Source organism: Malus sylvestris, chromosome 5 (assembly GCF_916048215.2).
Source record: "Malus sylvestris chromosome 5, drMalSylv7.2, whole genome shotgun sequence".
NCBI classification, from domain to species: domain Eukaryota; kingdom Viridiplantae; phylum Streptophyta; class Magnoliopsida; order Rosales; family Rosaceae; genus Malus; species Malus sylvestris.
Window position 1 is genome coordinate 45,182,745 of NC_062264.1, and position 17,609 is coordinate 45,200,353.

At 37.4% G+C, this 17,609-nt stretch overlaps 4 protein-coding genes and 1 long non-coding RNA gene across 18 annotated transcripts in view; 1 reads left to right on the plus strand and 4 right to left on the minus strand.

The window, feature by feature from the left end:
- LOC126623052 (uncharacterized) overlaps positions 1-1,300 on the plus strand; it is a 30,477-nt gene extending 29,177 nt beyond the window's left edge. The window contains exon 4 of the long non-coding RNA XR_007623594.1: positions 1,139-1,300. This is a non-coding gene — a long non-coding RNA (uncharacterized LOC126623052). The remainder of the gene's footprint in view (positions 1-1,138) is intronic.
- Positions 1-17,005, minus strand: part of LOC126623028 (cysteine-rich receptor-like protein kinase 44) — a 98,650-nt gene extending 81,645 nt beyond the window's left edge. For 3 of the 14 annotated variants that reach the window (XM_050291732.1, XM_050291730.1, XM_050291721.1), the window contains exons 1-3: positions 16,876-17,005; positions 16,457-16,560; positions 1,886-1,952 (exon numbers count right to left, since the gene is read on the minus strand). The gene's annotated coding sequence lies outside the window, so the exon portion shown is untranslated. The other 11 variants (XM_050291733.1, XM_050291727.1, XM_050291728.1 and 8 more) reach the window with 10 other exon arrangements.
- Positions 6,337-6,890, minus strand: LOC126622964 (B3 domain-containing protein At2g33720-like). The gene has a single exon (XM_050291627.1). The coding sequence runs from the start codon at positions 6,841-6,843 to the stop codon at positions 6,337-6,339; it is 507 nt and encodes a 168-aa protein (XP_050147584.1). The 5' UTR covers positions 6,844-6,890.
- On the minus strand, positions 8,533-10,377 carry LOC126623041 (cysteine-rich repeat secretory protein 38-like). The gene is made up of 2 exons (XM_050291816.1): positions 9,442-10,377; positions 8,533-8,825 (listed from the first exon to the last, which is right to left on the minus strand). Exons 1-2 carry the CDS (start codon positions 10,292-10,294, stop codon positions 8,716-8,718), a joined length of 963 nt encoding a protein of 320 aa, XP_050147773.1. The 5' UTR covers positions 10,295-10,377; the 3' UTR covers positions 8,533-8,715.
- On the minus strand, positions 11,654-17,015 carry LOC126623036 (cysteine-rich receptor-like protein kinase 29). Its single transcript, XM_050291809.1, has 8 exons — positions 16,876-17,015; positions 13,724-16,049; positions 13,367-13,501; positions 13,164-13,294; positions 12,872-13,082; positions 12,533-12,770; positions 12,278-12,428; positions 11,654-12,172 (listed from the first exon to the last, which is right to left on the minus strand). The coding sequence occupies exons 2-8, from the start codon at positions 14,544-14,546 to the stop codon at positions 11,846-11,848; spliced, it is 2,016 nt and encodes a 671-aa protein (XP_050147766.1). The 5' UTR covers positions 14,547-16,049; positions 16,876-17,015; the 3' UTR covers positions 11,654-11,845.
- Between the last annotated feature and the right edge of the window lie 594 nt (positions 17,016-17,609).

The following is a 17,609-nucleotide window of genomic DNA, read 5'->3' on the forward strand; positions in this document are numbered from 1 at the left end:
TGAAATAAAGTAAACCACAGACTGGAACAGAGAGTGGTTTCGGTGCATGCATTCTCTCAGTCAACAAAGTAAATCAATTATAATACGCAATTCTGACAATCATATACTCGTTTCGGTGGATATACCTTACTACTTTGTGGTGAGAATTAAATTGTCGATTTGTGACTGACTGTTTCTTAGTTCCTTTCGTCTCGGCTTACATTGATTGTAATCGGAAAATACATGGTGGTTACTACGATGAGCAAGAAAAGTTACAATAATTGATATTGCTGCACACCTTACTCTTTACTATAGTTGATACTAGCAAATATGCCCAAGCTCCATTCCGGGTTTTGAATTCGTAAAGTTTAACACACTAATTTTTAAATTATTCAGAAACCAATCAAAGCAGCTAAATCGACATGGTAAATTAAGTCTTTCAATTAGATCTACATTCTATTGAATTTACATTAAAAGCCTATCTTAAAAAAAATGACGGATTTTTTGAAGTCCCAACTATATACAATGTATATGAGTTTTTCACATGAATTGGAGAATGATGGTTGTTTAATTGTACCTAAAGTGCAGCAGTAGCTGTCAGTGTGTGGATAAATAACTCTTATCAAAGCTCTACTCAAAATTTACCACGTGTATCACCAATGACTTTATGCATATTTGAGACAAAGCTGAACCTGATTTACATGATTGTCGGTGCACAAACCTGGGATTTAAAAATTATAATTTTTCCCAAAAAATTATTCAAATTCACTTAATAGGTAACTTTCATGCTCCTTCACTTTAATTTCTATTTGGCTAGTTCAATTTTTGTACTCGAATCTTTTCAAATTTACATTAGAAAGATGGCAGCAGTTTTAAGTCACTCCAAATTTTGACAGCCTTTAAGAACAAAACTCTTCTATGAAGCACAAAACTCTTCCAACACATTGCTTGCAAGATTTACTATGTTTAAACCTCTGATTTATTGGTATCATGCGATTTCTTTGAAAATTTACATAAACCTCAAAAAGTAGTAAAAGTGCTTCTGCAGCATGAGGGGTTTTATAACAAAGAAGTCATTCATTTCTGCCGATAAACTGAAACAATGATTGATACAAAGGTCTTCGCATCAGATAAAAATGATTGACTACGAAGAATTCAGGTGCAAAATGACTAACCAAGAAGACTTCTATTTTTCAGAAAGGTAAAAACAATTCATTGTTATGGTACAAATTCTAAAGTTAATAAGCCCTAAAGTAGGAAGCCATAAAAAGAGGAGAATTTTACAACATACATCTCAGAAACAAATAGTCATTTGAAATGTTCTTAAAGAAATAATACAGAGCCAAATTGGAATCATATCGAAGAATAAATAGGCCTAAAGTGTTTTATCCATAAACCTAAAAACTACAGAGAACAAAAATAACAATCACTCAAATGGAAAGTACGTCAGGTGGCATACCAGAATTTTGATTCAAATGTCATGGCTGAGAACCTTTGGATCAAAAGCAGCCGCAAGAGCAAATGATGACGCTGCGATGAGAGTCCAAACTAAACAGCAAAAAATTAGAGAGAATAAGAGTAAGAATTCGAACAGAGTTCATGTGTTTATATTGGATAAATGACTCTTAGCTTGTTTTGCTTCTTGCAGACTTATGGGATTCAGGAAAAATGTTTTCTTTAGTTCCTCTCCTAGAACTAAAGAAGTGATGTTGAAACAACCATTTTTTCCCATTTTGTTTGACCAAGAATGTATTTGTATAAAATCCAAATCCAAATGCAGAAGAGATATGAGAATATAACAGAGGACCCTAACAGTTAAGATTAGAGAGAATAAGAGTCTGCATTCGAACACAGTTAAGAGATTTGTTCCAACACCTAACAAAAGTAAGAATGGATAAACAAATACCTCAATGATGGTCTCTTTGGCGCCTGCTCTGTGAATGCATGGTTTGATGTGTATGCTTGTGTTTGATCTGCATACATGTCAAGAAGAAAATTAAAAAGTGCATCACAGAAATACATAAGCAACCAAGAATTGGAAAAACAATATACCAACAGAGGAGCTAAACAGTTACTAAAACAGCCTAATCTCCCCAACACCCTCATCACAGAAATACAGAAGCAACAAAGTATGGAGAAACAATCTAGCAACAGAGGGATATTCAAACGATGTGAAGCGGAAAAGCAACCTCAATTTGATTTGTCGAGAAGGAAACAGCAGGAAAGCATGAAGAAACACAGAAATGAGCACAGTGCAACCCCCTAATTTATAAAGACACAAACCTGACTCTAACTGTGTAAGGAACAGGGCACTCAACAGCCTAATCTCCCTAACACCCAACTAAACAGCCTATAAACATCCATTACAATTTTAATACAACAACAACAACAACAAAGCCTTTTCCCACTAAGTGGGGTCGGCTATATGAATCCTAGAACGTCATTGCGCTCGGTTTTGTGTCATGTCCTCCGTTAGATCCAAGTACTCTAAGCCTTTTCTTAGAGTCTCTTCCAAAGTTTTCCTAGGTCTTCCTCTACCCCTTCGGCCCTGAACCTCTGTCCCGTAGTCACATCTTCGAACCGGAGCGTCAGTCGGCCTTCTTTGCACATGTCCAAATCACCGGAACCGATTTTCTCTCATTTTTCCTTCAATTTCGGCTACTCCTACTTTACCTCGGATATCCTCATTCTCAATCTTATCCTTTCTCGTGTGCCCACACATCCCACGAAGCATCCTCATCTCCGCTACACCCATTTTGTGTACGTGTTGATGTTTCACCTCCCAACATTCTGTGCCATACAACATCGCTAGCCTTATTGCCGTCCTGTAAAATTTTCCCTTGAGCTTCAGTGGCCTACGACGGTCACACAACACGCCGGATGCACTCTTACACTTCATCCATCCAGCTCGTATTCTATGGTTGAGATCTCCATCTAATTCTCCGTTCTCTTGCAAGATAGATCCTAGGTAGCGAAAACGGTCGCTTTTGTGATCTTCGCTAGATTGCTCCGGTCATTAGTGTGGATAAGTATATAATTTTAATGTAACAACAAAATATTAATCACAGTTTTAACAAAGCAAATGGCAAACCAAACAATAAACAATGATTTTAAAACAGTGCATTCCCTGTTGAATCAGAGGTGAAAACTGAAAACCCACTCTCTCCCATACCTCCCTCAGCCATTCTCTCCTTAACAACCCTGTGGAGTAACCTGTTAACCCCAAAAAATGCACACAGCCATGCTTTCTGCCCTCTCTCTCTCTCTCTCTCTCTCTCTCTCTCTCTCTCTCTCTCTCTCTCAAAAATTGGACAAAATCCCTATATCTCTCTCCCACTCAGTCGAAACACGTAGCTCCCATCTATCTCCAATCTGTCAGTCCCTCTGTCCCACTCCTCTCCTCCCCCAACGACCCTCTGACCGATGCATCTCCCACAGCCACACCCACCCGCCCCCGAGTCAAAAATCCCGGCTATCCTCTCCCTCCAACCCGTCAACCCTTCTATTGCTTCCTGGATCTCTCTCTCTCTCACTCTGTTTTTTCCATAAGTAAATCAACATTAAAAAAAAAAAAATCCAACCATAGATGCAGTAATTAAATAACTACTTTACTTATCCAGATTTTCCTCCACACACACTCATTGCTTCCTTCTTCTTCATCACCTAGAAGAAAGCAACCCATTTAGCCGAAGAGCTCTCTCTGTCCTCCCTCTCTCTCTCTCTAAGCAATGCGAGCTTCCAAGACCAAAACTTTCCCACATTTTCCATCGTTTTCCTTGGTTTTCTCACTCTCTCTCTCTCTCATGGACTTTCCGGGCAACCCATTTCTGCTCCGCCCAGCAGCAGCAACCCATCAAAACCATCGTCGTTCACATCCAGCCCAAAGACCCAATACCCTTTCTGAAGCCCAGTGGTAATTTTGTAAATAGCGTTAAATCCAACAAAAGCAGGGGAAGAGAGACTCAGTGGCACTTTCGTAAGTAAAATTGCACAGTGCCACCTCCCCTCTTACTTTAGACTAAAGTAATTGATGCACACCTTACTCTCCAGCACATTTGTGTTTACTTATGACATTAAGATTGAATTTATTGAACGATAATTAAAACACAAACATAAACTTATATGCGTGCATAAAGAGAAAAATAGTATGCATAAATAATTTCCGTTAACAAATTTGAGCCAATTTACCAGAAAAATGAATCACACCACTTAGCACCATTTGCAAACTAACAAGTTTGAGTCATTATGAATAATAGAAAGGAAAAATGGAAAAATTAGAAATCTTGAGGAAATGATTGCTAGTAATTTACTTTGGCCTTTGATCGAGATGCGAGCACTAGATGTTTTGAATTTTGAGGACCAATTGAATAGTATCCGGAAACGAAGAAAAATCCGGAATGTCTAGTGCATGTGCTCGAATTGGTCCGACCTAGAAATAATTAAACAAGACTAGCTTGAAGCTTCTGATTAGTTCCTGCTTGGAAGACTAATACAATTCAACTTCTGGATTGAATCAGCAAGAACAAACCAATACTAAATTTCTCGTTTACTTGGCCTAGCCATCCGTATGTCTAGAGGAGGCAGACCGATGCATTCACTGAAAATAATGGAACGATACATCGAGGAATATCAGACGAATACAATTAAACAGCTTGTACATCTTTTAATCGACAATAAGTCGTGAATATATGTGTTATTTTAATCGACAATAAGGGAACGATGCATATATTTCACCATAACGATCATATTCTCGTATCGAATTACTTCCGTGACCGTTGCCCTGTTTCTTGTAGCAATAGGTGTGCATAAAGAGAAAATGGTGTGTATAATTTTTTTTCTTTTAACAAATCATAGTCATTTACATGAAGAATGAATCTCATATAGGACGGAACTGGTGTTATTTTAATTTTGCCTCTGCCTAAAATAACACCAATTCCGTCCCACATCAAAATCACACCATGTAGCACCTATCATAGTAAGAATCAATAACACGTTAATTAGAAAAAAAATGAATCCAAAGGGCTAAAATACATTATAAATTCAGATATAAATTTTTCCTAAAAAAAAAATTTAGATATAAATCTTCAAGCACTATCGAGGATAGACTTCAGTACGTTATCATGGAAACCTCATCTTCTGGTGTTTGACATAGTTGCTCTTAGATCGATCCAACTAGACGGAAGCCACCCCTGAATTATTCTCCCGTCTCAAGGACATGTCGGATCCAATTCTACCGAGCTTATAATTTATAAAATGCCTGTTGTGAGGGTACTGGAAGAGTGACCGAGTAACTATTAAGCATTAGGACTATAGGATTCGTGGTTGGCCTATCAGCTGTATTTTCTTGCATGCATAATAACCCAATGTGGATGCTTCTCGTCACTTCAGTTCTTGAACTAGTCCTCATTGTGAGATCTATTAGATTTGAAGTTGTCCCTCCCCTCCAACTTTTACATGCCTGCAACCATTAATTTGTGAATTTGTAGAAATATAATCAGTGATAAATTAGTTATTTGTTTCTTGGTTGCATTACGTTTCAGTGACACCAAAACTACTATCTGTGGGTGCAAAAATTAAGGCTCAAGCAATGAGCCACTTCCCATGAATCTTAAATTTGGGGGGATGGAGTTAGAATAAAGGAGCATGATTGAACACTTCCATGGAATGTGAAACATGGGGAAATACAAGGAGTGTGGAACTTGGAGTCCAAGCATTTTATGCCTATAAAAAGGCTAATAATCACACTAGAAAGGGGGGGAGGAGAGAGGTAAGATATTGTTCTATATTTTACAATTATCCTGAACAAACACTAATTTGAGCGTCGAGTGTTTATTACAGGTCCCCCTCCTCCTTCATTGATGGCGAGCAAAGATGGAGTTTAAAGCTTCTCAACGTGTTCAAGATTATTTATTGGAGGAGAATTGAAGTACCTGAATTTTTCCGCTCCAACACTATCTATTTTAACAAAGCTAAGAAGATCCTCCTCATTTCTCCATGATGAAAGTAGCTAACACTCCTCGTCCCATACATTTTTGTGTTTCGAACCCAACGGATATCTCATGCAAAATTAAACATTTGAATGAAAACTTGTATTATTTTTTTCTGTTAACAGACGCATTTTAATGCATATAGTGAAACACTCAAAGTACACAAAAAAAGTCTTAACAATTATCCTGGAACAAAAACTTATAACCATAAAGAACTCATCACAGTCACAATTAAAAAAGTAATTAAACTAATCCCATTACATGAAGCACTACATAAATTATTCACAGTCAGGATTAAGCTAGCTTAGTTTGGCAAAAATAAAAACTAAACTAGCTTAGCTAATTAATTACAAGTGCGATCATGATTAAACTACTTTGCTCTTTGAAGAACAGAAAACCTGAAGATGTACTTGGAAGTTTTCCAGTCCCAGTCAAGGTAAAGACCGATTTCGTCATTTTCCTTCAAGCCTCTCCGAACCACAAACTCCGGTCTCCAACCTCCATTCAGAACGTAAAAATCGCCAGAGTTCCAATGCTTAAAAGTTAACTCACGCCGGTTGCACGTATCCCAGTCCACAATTGTAACTGGTAAGCCCTCTTTACTGTCGACCATCTTGGCTGACTTGTCGTCCAAGTAAGACATAACGTGTTTTCGCACTGCCTCTTTTGGCATCAACAGCCTGCTCAGCTCTCCGAGGTCGCTCGCCGCTAGCCTCTTCCTGATTTTCCAAATTGAGCTGTAGTCCCAGGTCGGATCCCACAGATACAGATCGGTAGAGGGTTCGTGTCCTCCGCGAGGATCATTCAAACTACTGCCGAGGCCAACGCCGAACAGTCGTACATTTGAAGGGTGGTGGTCTTCTTCTTCTAGTTTCATTGCTAATTTTTCGATTGAACGTAAATGCTCGGAAAGTCTGGAAGATAAGAGAAGCACACTGTTGGTATATATAAAGATTTAATCATGCTGGGATTAGGAAAGTATTGGCTTCCTAATTTCATTAGGAAACTTTTCCTTTTGTTTCATTTTTCCCTTTCTAATTATTCCTGGTTCGGGGAGGTATTTTGTTTTAAATTTCCAATTCCGTTGGGGCCTGAGTTGGTCGCTTTGCGGCGTGGCCCGCATACGTATTCAGTTGGGCTCCTTTCGAGCTGTCCAATGCCATTAGGCCTGGGTATGAATCCGTTTTAGTTTTTTTTTTTAATTTTTTTAATTTTTTTATTATGGACATTTTAGGTGTAAAAATTCCTTATTTAATTTAATAGGAAACTAGGTATTAATCCTTGAAAAAAAGTTAGTTTTGACAAATACCGTATGAAAGATTAACAATTGAATTAAGTCTCTGACTGACGTCAACCTACATAATTCCGCATTAGTTGTCATTTATTTCTTTGTTATTCTTCCAATTATACCCTTTTTTGAATGTTTGTAATGAAGACTTTTTTTTTTTTGTTAACAATCATAGGACGTCATTTATTATAGCTTATTTTTAGGATGTATATGATATTTTGTACTATTTTTTTTTATTCTCATTCAAATTTCAAACTGATTTTAGTTCATATTTGAGAAATTAGTAATTCATTTTCTAAAATTAAGAGGGCTATGTATATAGTATATTGTAATGACATCACCTTTTTTATCATGGGACCTAAGGTACGAATATTTAGGCGCATTCGACTAGATACTATGATTTAGGTGCATTCATGTAGGTTCTATGATTTAGGTGCATTCATGTAGGTACTATGATTTAGATGCATTTAAATAGATACTATGATTACATATTTAGGTGCATTCGACTAGATAGATATTGTGATTTAGGTGCATTGTGGTAGGTATCATGATTTAGATGCATTTGACTTGGTACTATGATTTATGTGCATTCGATTTTCACTAATAATTTTTTAGACGTCTAGATGAGGTATGTTTATTGTTTGAGAAAGTCAAACAATAATCAATGCAAAAAAATGTGGAGCAAAGTAAAACCAAATATTTAATATGGGCATTATGGGAACAAAAAAAAAAACACATTAAATATTTAAAAACTAGAAAATATGAATTTTAATATTTATGATGACATGGAAATTTAGTCAAATGACTATAATGAATATATAATTTAACATAAGGTTTTAATTGAATTTCAATTTTTATCAAGGATTAAAATGGAGAAACCCCTTAATTTAATTAAATTAATTTTTTTTAATGAAGGTGTCGAAACTATTATATTAATTTAAGGGAGATGAGAGTTTCGAATTCTAGATGACAGACAGAAACCCAACACTCTACCTACTAGGATATTGAACCACATGCAAATATTATATGCTTCTTGCTATATGAAGAGTGGCCTTACAAAAATAAATTTTTGTCAGACATTTTATGAAACACTGTCTCTCATCTTAAAAGAACTCAAATATTTGTGTCAAATTATATATCTTAAATCCCAGATTATTGAAGTCGACTATAATAACTCTGCTCCACCATTAGATTAAACCGTAGAGTAATCCTATAAAGAAAAACTCGATAGGAATTTAATCAAACACTTTGATCCTCACCTTAAAAAGAACTCAAATATTGAAACGAAATTATATATGTCATTAACCCGAGATTATTGAAAAGAAATGCAGAGCAAGCCGTATTACATTGGTCTTAATGGATACAAATTCAGGTACATGCCAACAAATATTACACTTGCTAAATGTATGTCAAAAATGAAACAAAATTGAACATGCATTTTCACCAATCGCTTCCACACTCTTAAAAAAATGCGTATGCTGATGACAAGCATAGCGACAATAGCAATCCCAAGAACGATGATGGTGATACTTTGGTTGTTATGTTACTCGTACCATTTCCTGTATTATTTCCTGCAAAAATCACAATGTTTTTAGTCAAAGAAGTAATAAGCAGATATCAAGAGCACAATATTGTCCTATTTTTCCTTTTTTATGAACTTTCAATATAGTTTAGGAAAACTAATGAAAAGGGTTTGAAAGCTTTGAGTTTTAATGATAAGGACAAAATAAAGGGTAAAGTGAATAGTATCAGGATTAACTTTTTAATGTAAAAATGTGGTTTTTCATTAAAGTGAACAGTACCGGGAGCTTTTCGTTGAAGTTCCCATATAGTTTTGAGATTTCCTAAACTTTCAATTTGAATCAATTTGAATAATAAATCTTATAAGTCAGCGAATTTACTGCATATGTGTAAGTTTCAGTTCATTTTTATGTTTTCTCATATCTCGATCTCAAGAATTTGAAGTATTTACTATTACTATTTTTTGTAAATTCTGATGGAATTAAGAGACAATTATGACAAAATTGACAGTTAGGAGATATAATGGCACGAATTCGGTTTAGAGTTCCTCTAAACTTCTAATTTAAAATTTTCCGAGGGCAAAGTGTAACAAAGTTCAAAGTTCAGGTTCATTTCTAAAGTTTTCCCTGAAAATTAAATTAATTGCAAGACATATAAATGATGTACCTTGTTTGCCTGGAAGATTTACTAGGGAATCAGATGCTGCGTCATAGAAAAGATTGCTCTCAAACCTCAAATTACAGCTGGGTCTAAGGACTCTCCCTCCTTCCTTTCCTTCACAACATTGTGGGATATCCGAGATGGCCTCATCAAGGCACTCACTGCAATTTTGTCGGTCCAAATCAGGGGTACACTGGACTATTGCGTATATGGTTTGATTTGTTGCAGGGACAAGTGCATGTCCAGCTGCAAATTTTTTCATGGAGTCTCCTGCTGCAGCTGTCCCACTTAAATTCACCACCAAGGGGTTGAGCACCTGCTTGAACTGCTCAGCGTTTGGTGCGTTAGTCGGGCCGGGCACAAACTTAACCGGATCATCTTCCGCAACACCGAAAATTGAGACGTTCGAGTAGTGTACCGTGCAGCGCTGTGCCCATATGGTCGCTTGCTTTTGATTGGTGCAGTTCTGCCGGAGAATGGAAATGGACTCATTGAAACATGTGTGACAGTCGTTTAGGGGAACGTCTCCCCTGCATAGTGCCATTGCATTGACTTTTTCGGGGCCTTGTCCGAGAGAAGAGTTGTAAAACCCAGAGTTGATTTCGGTTTTGTTGGAAGAGAAAGAGGAGAGGACAGTGTGGAGGTTTCGTTCGTAGTTGCTGCCATTGTTGAAGGTTTCATTAGTACCGGAACAGCTCCAGCAGTAGTCGGCCCTCGAAGTGCATACGCCGTTATCAACGTCGACATCGGCTATGGCTGGAGCATGAAGGCCCAAGATAATAGGAAGAATGAAGAAAAGCAATGGTCTTGAGTAACCCATTTTTCTGTATGAGAACTCTGTGTGAATATTATTGGTCATTACATATAGCTGTAAATAAATAGACAATTGCTTTAATGAGAATTTTTGTATTCGGACTGTATCTACGTGGTATCACTAATTTACCCAACTACACTTATATCCATTTATTAATACTACAATTTGGATACATATGACATATCAATCATTATGTACACATATCATTATTTATTTACTCTTTTTTTAGAGCTTTTGTTGAAAATTCGAGTCCGCAAACAAGTCACACGCTAGTGGGGATTGTGTTCGTCCTTCTTCTTGGTCTAATGTGGCTGCTTGGAGAAGACCTTGACTCCATCTGTGGTCCCCAATCTAGATGGTTGCTTGACAATTTTGTTATTGGTTTTGTCCCCTTCATTCTATGGCACTAACTTTTCTAAGAGAAGACTTAAGACTTACGAGTCTTTAGCATCTCCCATAACCCCTCCAATACGAAGAGAAATTCTGTGACATGGCTATTCCGGTTAAGTTAGGCTATCTCCAACCGAAAAGGGATTAAAGAGAAATCTATTATGTATCGTATAAATAGTGCATGTTTATTATATATCACATAACATCTAAAAATATTGACTATAAACATATAATATCTAGTTTTGAAAGAAATTATTTTTTAATGAATAGTGTCAGACCATATTTATATATCATCTCCAACCAAGGAGGCCAAAGGGCCATAGGTCAAAACATAGTCCGTTTGATAAAAAACTCATCTCCAACCGAGACGGCTATTTTTTAGCCCATGTCCAAATTATAGCCTTGAAATAAATTATTTTTTAATGAACAATACTAGACCATATTTATATACTATCTCCAACTAAGAGGACTAAAAGGTAATAGGCCAAAACATAGTCTATTTGTTCCTGCTTGTCTTTTTCCTCAAATTTTCAATTATTACATCTCCATATTCATATTCATATTTAGTCTTTACGTCTCTTGGAAAAGGTTTTGTCTTTTGGGGGTCTTGATTGAATCTTCTTCTCCCGGTTTGGTGTCATAAATTCAAGGATGAAAAGTATTGGTTACTATGGAAATATCAATAATTCAATGTCCCAATATTTCAATATTGATATTGATATCACCGAACATCGAGGAAAATGATGTAAATTTGGTTCAAAACTAACAAATGATGGTCTAGCCACAACTTGTTACATACGTTGGATAAAGATTATGATTAATTACTTCTTAATTATTTGTTATCAGGGCTTAAGATTGCTCTCCAGTTTGTAGTAATCTTCTTTCTTTTGTGTCTATGAAATAAGAAAAAGAGTTTTGCAATCAGTTTCTCTTCTCGTCCTTTAATCGGCCTAAAAATTCTCCTTCTAAAACTTAAATAACATGACTTTTCTTTGAGTGATGCTTATCTGGAAATGAATCGTAATTCCAGTTTTATTCATCGAGTAACTTGGTTGCAGCTCGAAAGCAGAGATCAATTAGTTAATAAAAAGATAACTCGCCCATGGAGATAAACAGTTACAACTCTAAAGCAACGTTAAACAAGAATACAAAATGATGACTTGTGCTACAAAATAAATAAAAAGTATGTTAACATATGGTTCATAACTAGCGAGCATAGGGCTCAGTAATATTTGAAGGCTCATTTTTTGACACAGAGACCGAAGGGGTTCTGGATTCGGATTCATCAGACTCTGCCAATATCAATCCACTGTCGTTTTGCGCATGAAATGCAGGTTTTGAGGGTACTGCAAGCGTGACAGAATGGCTATTAAGCATGGATACAACTGAAGCTGATGTCGGTCTGCTGACAACATTTTCTTGTACACAAAGTAAACCAATGTGGATGCATCTCGTCGTTTCGATTCTTGAACTCGTTGTCAACATGGGATCTATGACATTTGAAATTGTAGACTCACTCCAATTTCTCCAGGCCTAAAAGTAAAAAGTACATAAATATACACAATAAATAAATTTTACCACTTTGCCTTGTAGTGGGAAAAAGAGGGAATCCACTAACTTGATTGTACTATTACTCACATAGCTTACAAGGCTCTCTTCATTCTCGCCGTATCGAAAGCGACCAATCTTTTGACCACTTACAATTTCAAGAATCAGGACGCCGAAACTGAAGACATCCGTTTTTACAGATAAATTCCCATGATGTACATACTCAGGAGCCATATATCCACTGCATGATTATATTCCAATTTAAAATTTTAAGTTTTTCTTCTTCTGAATTCTAGTGTAAACAAAGCAGAAAACTAATGTGTAAAATGTTAATACAATACTTACTAGGTTCCCACAATTGCTTTTGTATTTCCTTGAGTTTGATCAACAGCAAACAATCTTGCCGTACCAAAATCAGCAATTTTTGGGTTCATATCTTCATCTAACAAAATGTTGCTCGCTTTGAGATCACGATGAATAATTCGAACACGAGAATCTTCGTGAAGGTAAAGAATCCCTCGAGCAATGCCTCCTATGATCTTGTACCGTGTTTCCCAATCCAAATGCATATGATTGTTGGGGCCTAAATATTATTTCATTAGAATGATACATGTGTGTGCGCGCGTCATATTATCTATAAGACGTTACTATGAATTATACTGAATTTGAAGTGAAGAAATATACCAAAAATGAAGTGATCAAGACTTTTGTTTGCCACATATTCGTAAATGAGGAGTCTTTCTTCTGCTTTTAAGCAAAATCCTAGGAGCCTTACTAAATTTCGGTGTTGAAGCTGAGCAAGTAGCATGACCTCATTCGAAAATTCACGATCGCCTTGTTCAGAATTCTTAGCGAGCCTTTTTACGGCTATAAGTTGCCCATTCAGTAGCCTTCCCTGAATGTGTAAAGGAGAAAAATAAGGAAACAATTCATAGGTAATCTTCTTTCTTGTGAAAATTTAATTATTTTGGTTTACCTTGTAAACAGCTCCAAATCCACCTCTTCCAAGCTCATTTGCATCAGAGAAGTCATCCGTTGCAGATCTTATAGTGTCATAGTCATATTTCAACGATTCCACTAAACTGATTTCATCTGAGTTATCCTGATCTGGAAAAGGAAACTAAATTAGCAAAAGTTCCAACAGCAGATGAGATAGTGTGAGATAAGCGTTGCACTTACCTTCAACTTCAAGTTTTACCCCTCGTTTCTTCACTCTCAAGTAAACGCATATGCTGCTGAGGATGGTCACAAAAGCGACCAAAACCACGACCACCACGATGATGATAATTACTTTTGTGTTACTCTTCTTTGCACCTGAAAATCACAAGGGTGCGATTATGAAGAATCACACCGTATAATTGCACGGTGATCAAATATTTATTACGTTTTAAGCTGAAATATTACCAAGGCTAGTAATTTTAGAACCTCTATTTTTAACCTCTTGCACTCCTCATGTGAGTGCAGAAAAAAATTATAATTACTCAGTCTGGAGAGCATAGTGCTAAAAAGCAGGAAATGAAAAAAATTGTATCGTACCTCCTTTGGGTGCTGGTGCTGCTGGACCCGGAGATGAAATATTTACTGGCAAATCGGATGTGGACTCATAGAAAAGACTAACCTCATACCTTAGGTTACAGCTGGGTTTAAGAACTCTTCCTCCTTGCATTCCACCACAACATCCGGGAATATCTGAGACTGCTTCTGTAAGGCAATGGCTGCAGTTTAGTTGCTTTATATCTGGAGTGCACTGGACAAGTGCATATATAGTTTCACCTCCCGGGACAGTTGCATGACCTGCTGCAAATTTTTTAGTAGAGTCCCCTGATGCAGCTTTTTCAATTAACGTACTCAACAAGGGGTTAAGCACCAGGTTAAACTGTGCAGAATCCTTAGCAGGATTTGGGCTAGGCACAAATTTTATAGGGTCCTCTTTCTCAATTCCGAATATCAAGTTGTTCGAGTATCGAACCATACAATGCTCTGTCCACATGATTGCTTCCTTTGGATGAGTAGAACAATTTTGCAAGAGAGCATTTATAGAATCATTGAGATGCGTATGGCAAGCGTCCTGAGAGAGGTCTCCTCTGCACAATGCAATGGCGTTCACTTTGTTGGGGTCTTGTCCCTCGGAAAAATTGTAGAAACCAGAACTGATTTCGGTGTTTGTGGTGAAGGAGGAGAGGAGGCGGTTGAGGTTATCTTGGTACATGTCGCCGGGCGTGTAGGTGCCGGTATCGGAACATTTCCAGCAGTAGTAAGGATTATCTGTGCAGATACCGTCGTTTTGGGAAGTGGTGGGAGGAATAAGGTTGAAAAGAATTGGAAAGATGAAGATAAGCAATGATCTTGAGGATCCCATTTCTCTCTTGCCCGTGTCAGAAAGTTTCAACTTGTCTTCAATTATTGATTTTCATAGACTAGATGAGGTGGAAGAAGCTAAGAAAAATCAAATTAAACAAAAGACCTTGGTTCCTTGACTCAAATGTCACTATCGACCCAGCTGGTTTCTTGACCCTTAATTAGAATTGCAGGTTTTGTTCCTTTGATCAATTACGGCAAATAGTATTTGGTTTGACTCTCGTTACAACAATAACGAGTTTTATCTTGCCAAATATGGTCGGCTTTATTTATATAATTTTAAAATATCATTACGCTCGATTTTGCACCAAGTCTTCTGTTAGCTCCAAGTACTCCATGTTTTTTCTTAAACACTCTTTCCAAATCTTCTTATGTCTTTCTCTGCTCTTTTGTTCTAAGCCTCTATCTCATAATCACATTTTCTAAACATATAGATCTTCGGTTCACATATCTAAATCACTTTAATCGATTTTCTCTTTTCTCATCTTCAATTGCGGCTACTCTACTCTTCCAATGATGCTAGCCACAATTTAGTTTCAAACTCACAACAAATGCACACTTTTTACAATTTATATCAGTCATAACTAGAGGTCTTCTCCAGTCAAATAGAGACAAATATCACTGAGAAGTGTAAACAGAGTAGAATTGCAGTTATGCATGTGGTTCATGTGTATTGGTCCTGGCCATGTCGTGGTTCATGTGTATTGAATCCGAACAGTGACATTCATCTATCTTCTTTCTCAGCTCACTTCTCTCTTCTTTCTCAGCTCACTTCTGTTTCTTTCATGCCATTCTCTGATCTTAGTATTCTTCTTGTTTGATTAACCTTCAACTGTTAATATGCCATTCTCGAAGAGACCAATTCCATTTGAAGAAAGAAAGATTCTGTCTTTTAAATTTCTTTGTGACATAAGCTCATAGGTGTCACTTAACTTTTTCTAAGGGAAACCTCTCAACTTAACTTTTTCTTAGGGGAACCTCTCAAACTTTTTATCATTATACGTGGAATTCATGTTTTAGCACCTATTCGACTAATCAAACTTTGAGGGGAAGTTGGCTAGTGTGACTGATTCATGAGGAATATCGTGTTGTGGGCCAACCACAAAGAAGAAGGAAATAATGATGTATATGTGAATACACTTTACGTACTCGACTCTCTCACCACCATACATTCAGCCACTCAGAATTTTCGATATTTTTTTTTTCCACAAATTACTGTAATTGTATTGACTAGAAAAAATGTGCCCGTGCTTTGCGGCGGATGTTAAATGTATTAATAAGTAAAATACAACTTAAGCTTAATTTATTAATAGCTTAATGCAGTTTAAAAGTATTTTCTATTCTGGTAAGAAGGAGAAGCTACAGCCAACCCGCCTTTACTTTTTATTTTTTCCAAATGCATATGTGCTGTTTACCTGCACCCTCAAAAGTCTTGAGCTGTTACCTATCCTCCACTTGCAGCAGTTTTCCTCCTCTGCATGGGAACCTCTTCTGCACTACTGGACTACAAAGAGGGAGAAAAACAATATTAGGAAAACACATCATACTCAAAACCATCACACTAAAGATATTTTCAAACAAATCACAATCCATCACACAAAGTGCATCCAACTCCAAGGCAAAACTAAGTAAACACACAAAATGTATAAAAACCCAAGAAAAGTAAAAGTGTAACAATATTGTTATGCGTCTGTATTTATTTTCACAAATAACGAATATAAGAATTTGATGATCTTGTTACTCAAACTCCAAGGAAAAATGAAATAAAATTCAATGGTTAAAATTAATCATTCTGTAAATGTATTCCCCACATCTATATCATTCAAGTACAACGAAATTCAACGGTTTCAACAACCAAAAAATTCCTGATTGACTTGAGTTCAAAACATTCAAGTTCAACGTAATTGAAACCTGTGCAAGAGATTCGATGAGAACCCAGTTCCAATATTAGCCACAACGAAATGAAGCCGCATCGGCTCAGCGAGAACCTTCTCGATAACCTCCTTCAACGCAATCTATCAGTTCCAACACAAAAATTGAGAAAAAGTTCGAGAATATTTGAGCTTGTGATTTTCCCGGAAACCAAACAGGGGTCAAGACTCTAAACCAAACCTTGGGCGAGGGGTGGGGTGGAGAGAGAGGGCAGAGCTTTGAGGCGAGCCACCACCTCTACCCTCCTATCCACCATATCTAAACTTCCACAGAGACAAATTGTCAAACACCTAATGGGTGCGCATATACAAACACACACACAGACCTATATATACAAAAATTACCACAAACAAACACACATACACCTATAAATACAAAAGGGGTTTCTATATAATCACCTTGGGGAAAATCTTCGGTGTGGAGGGACTTGTGGATGTCCATGGCGTAGTCGACCGAGTTGGTCTTGTTAAGGAGCATAAAATGGACTTGAGGATCTACTCATCTGGGTACATCTGCCGCTCCTGTCGGAACTCGAGGAGGGAAAAAAAATGAAGAAATTTGGGTTTAGGGATCTGGGTTTTGGGTTTGTCGTTAAAACTGGAACGATATAAAGAAATTTGGGTTTGTGGAGAGTAGCAGAAACTGAGAATGGCGAGAGAGAATCAAAAAGCAAAGAAAAAGCGGAGAAGAAGTCGAGGTGCAGCGATGACAGACGCGTGGGCAAGCTTCCACCGTGCGAAGCGGTGGCTCATACTTTTCTCTGACTACCCCCCCTCTCCCACTCATGAAATCGAGGATCTGCGGCAATGGCCTCTCTCTCTCTCTCTCACAGAGGAGGCATGGCCTCCCATCCCCGAAACCCTCACTGAATGACAACAAACCTAAACCCACCCCAATCCCTCTCTCACTCAGTCCAAACCCGTAGCTCCCATCTCTCCAATCTGTCAGTCCCTCTGTCCCCCTCCTCTCCTCCCCCCTAACAACCCTCTGACCGATGCATCAGCCACAGGACATCCACCCGCACGTCCCTCCTGAAAATCCTCTCCCCTAAATCCCGGCGAACGTCTCCCTTTCAACCCTTCTGTCGCCCTTCCCTCTCTCTCCCCAAGCCATAAGCCCAGATCCAGCCGAA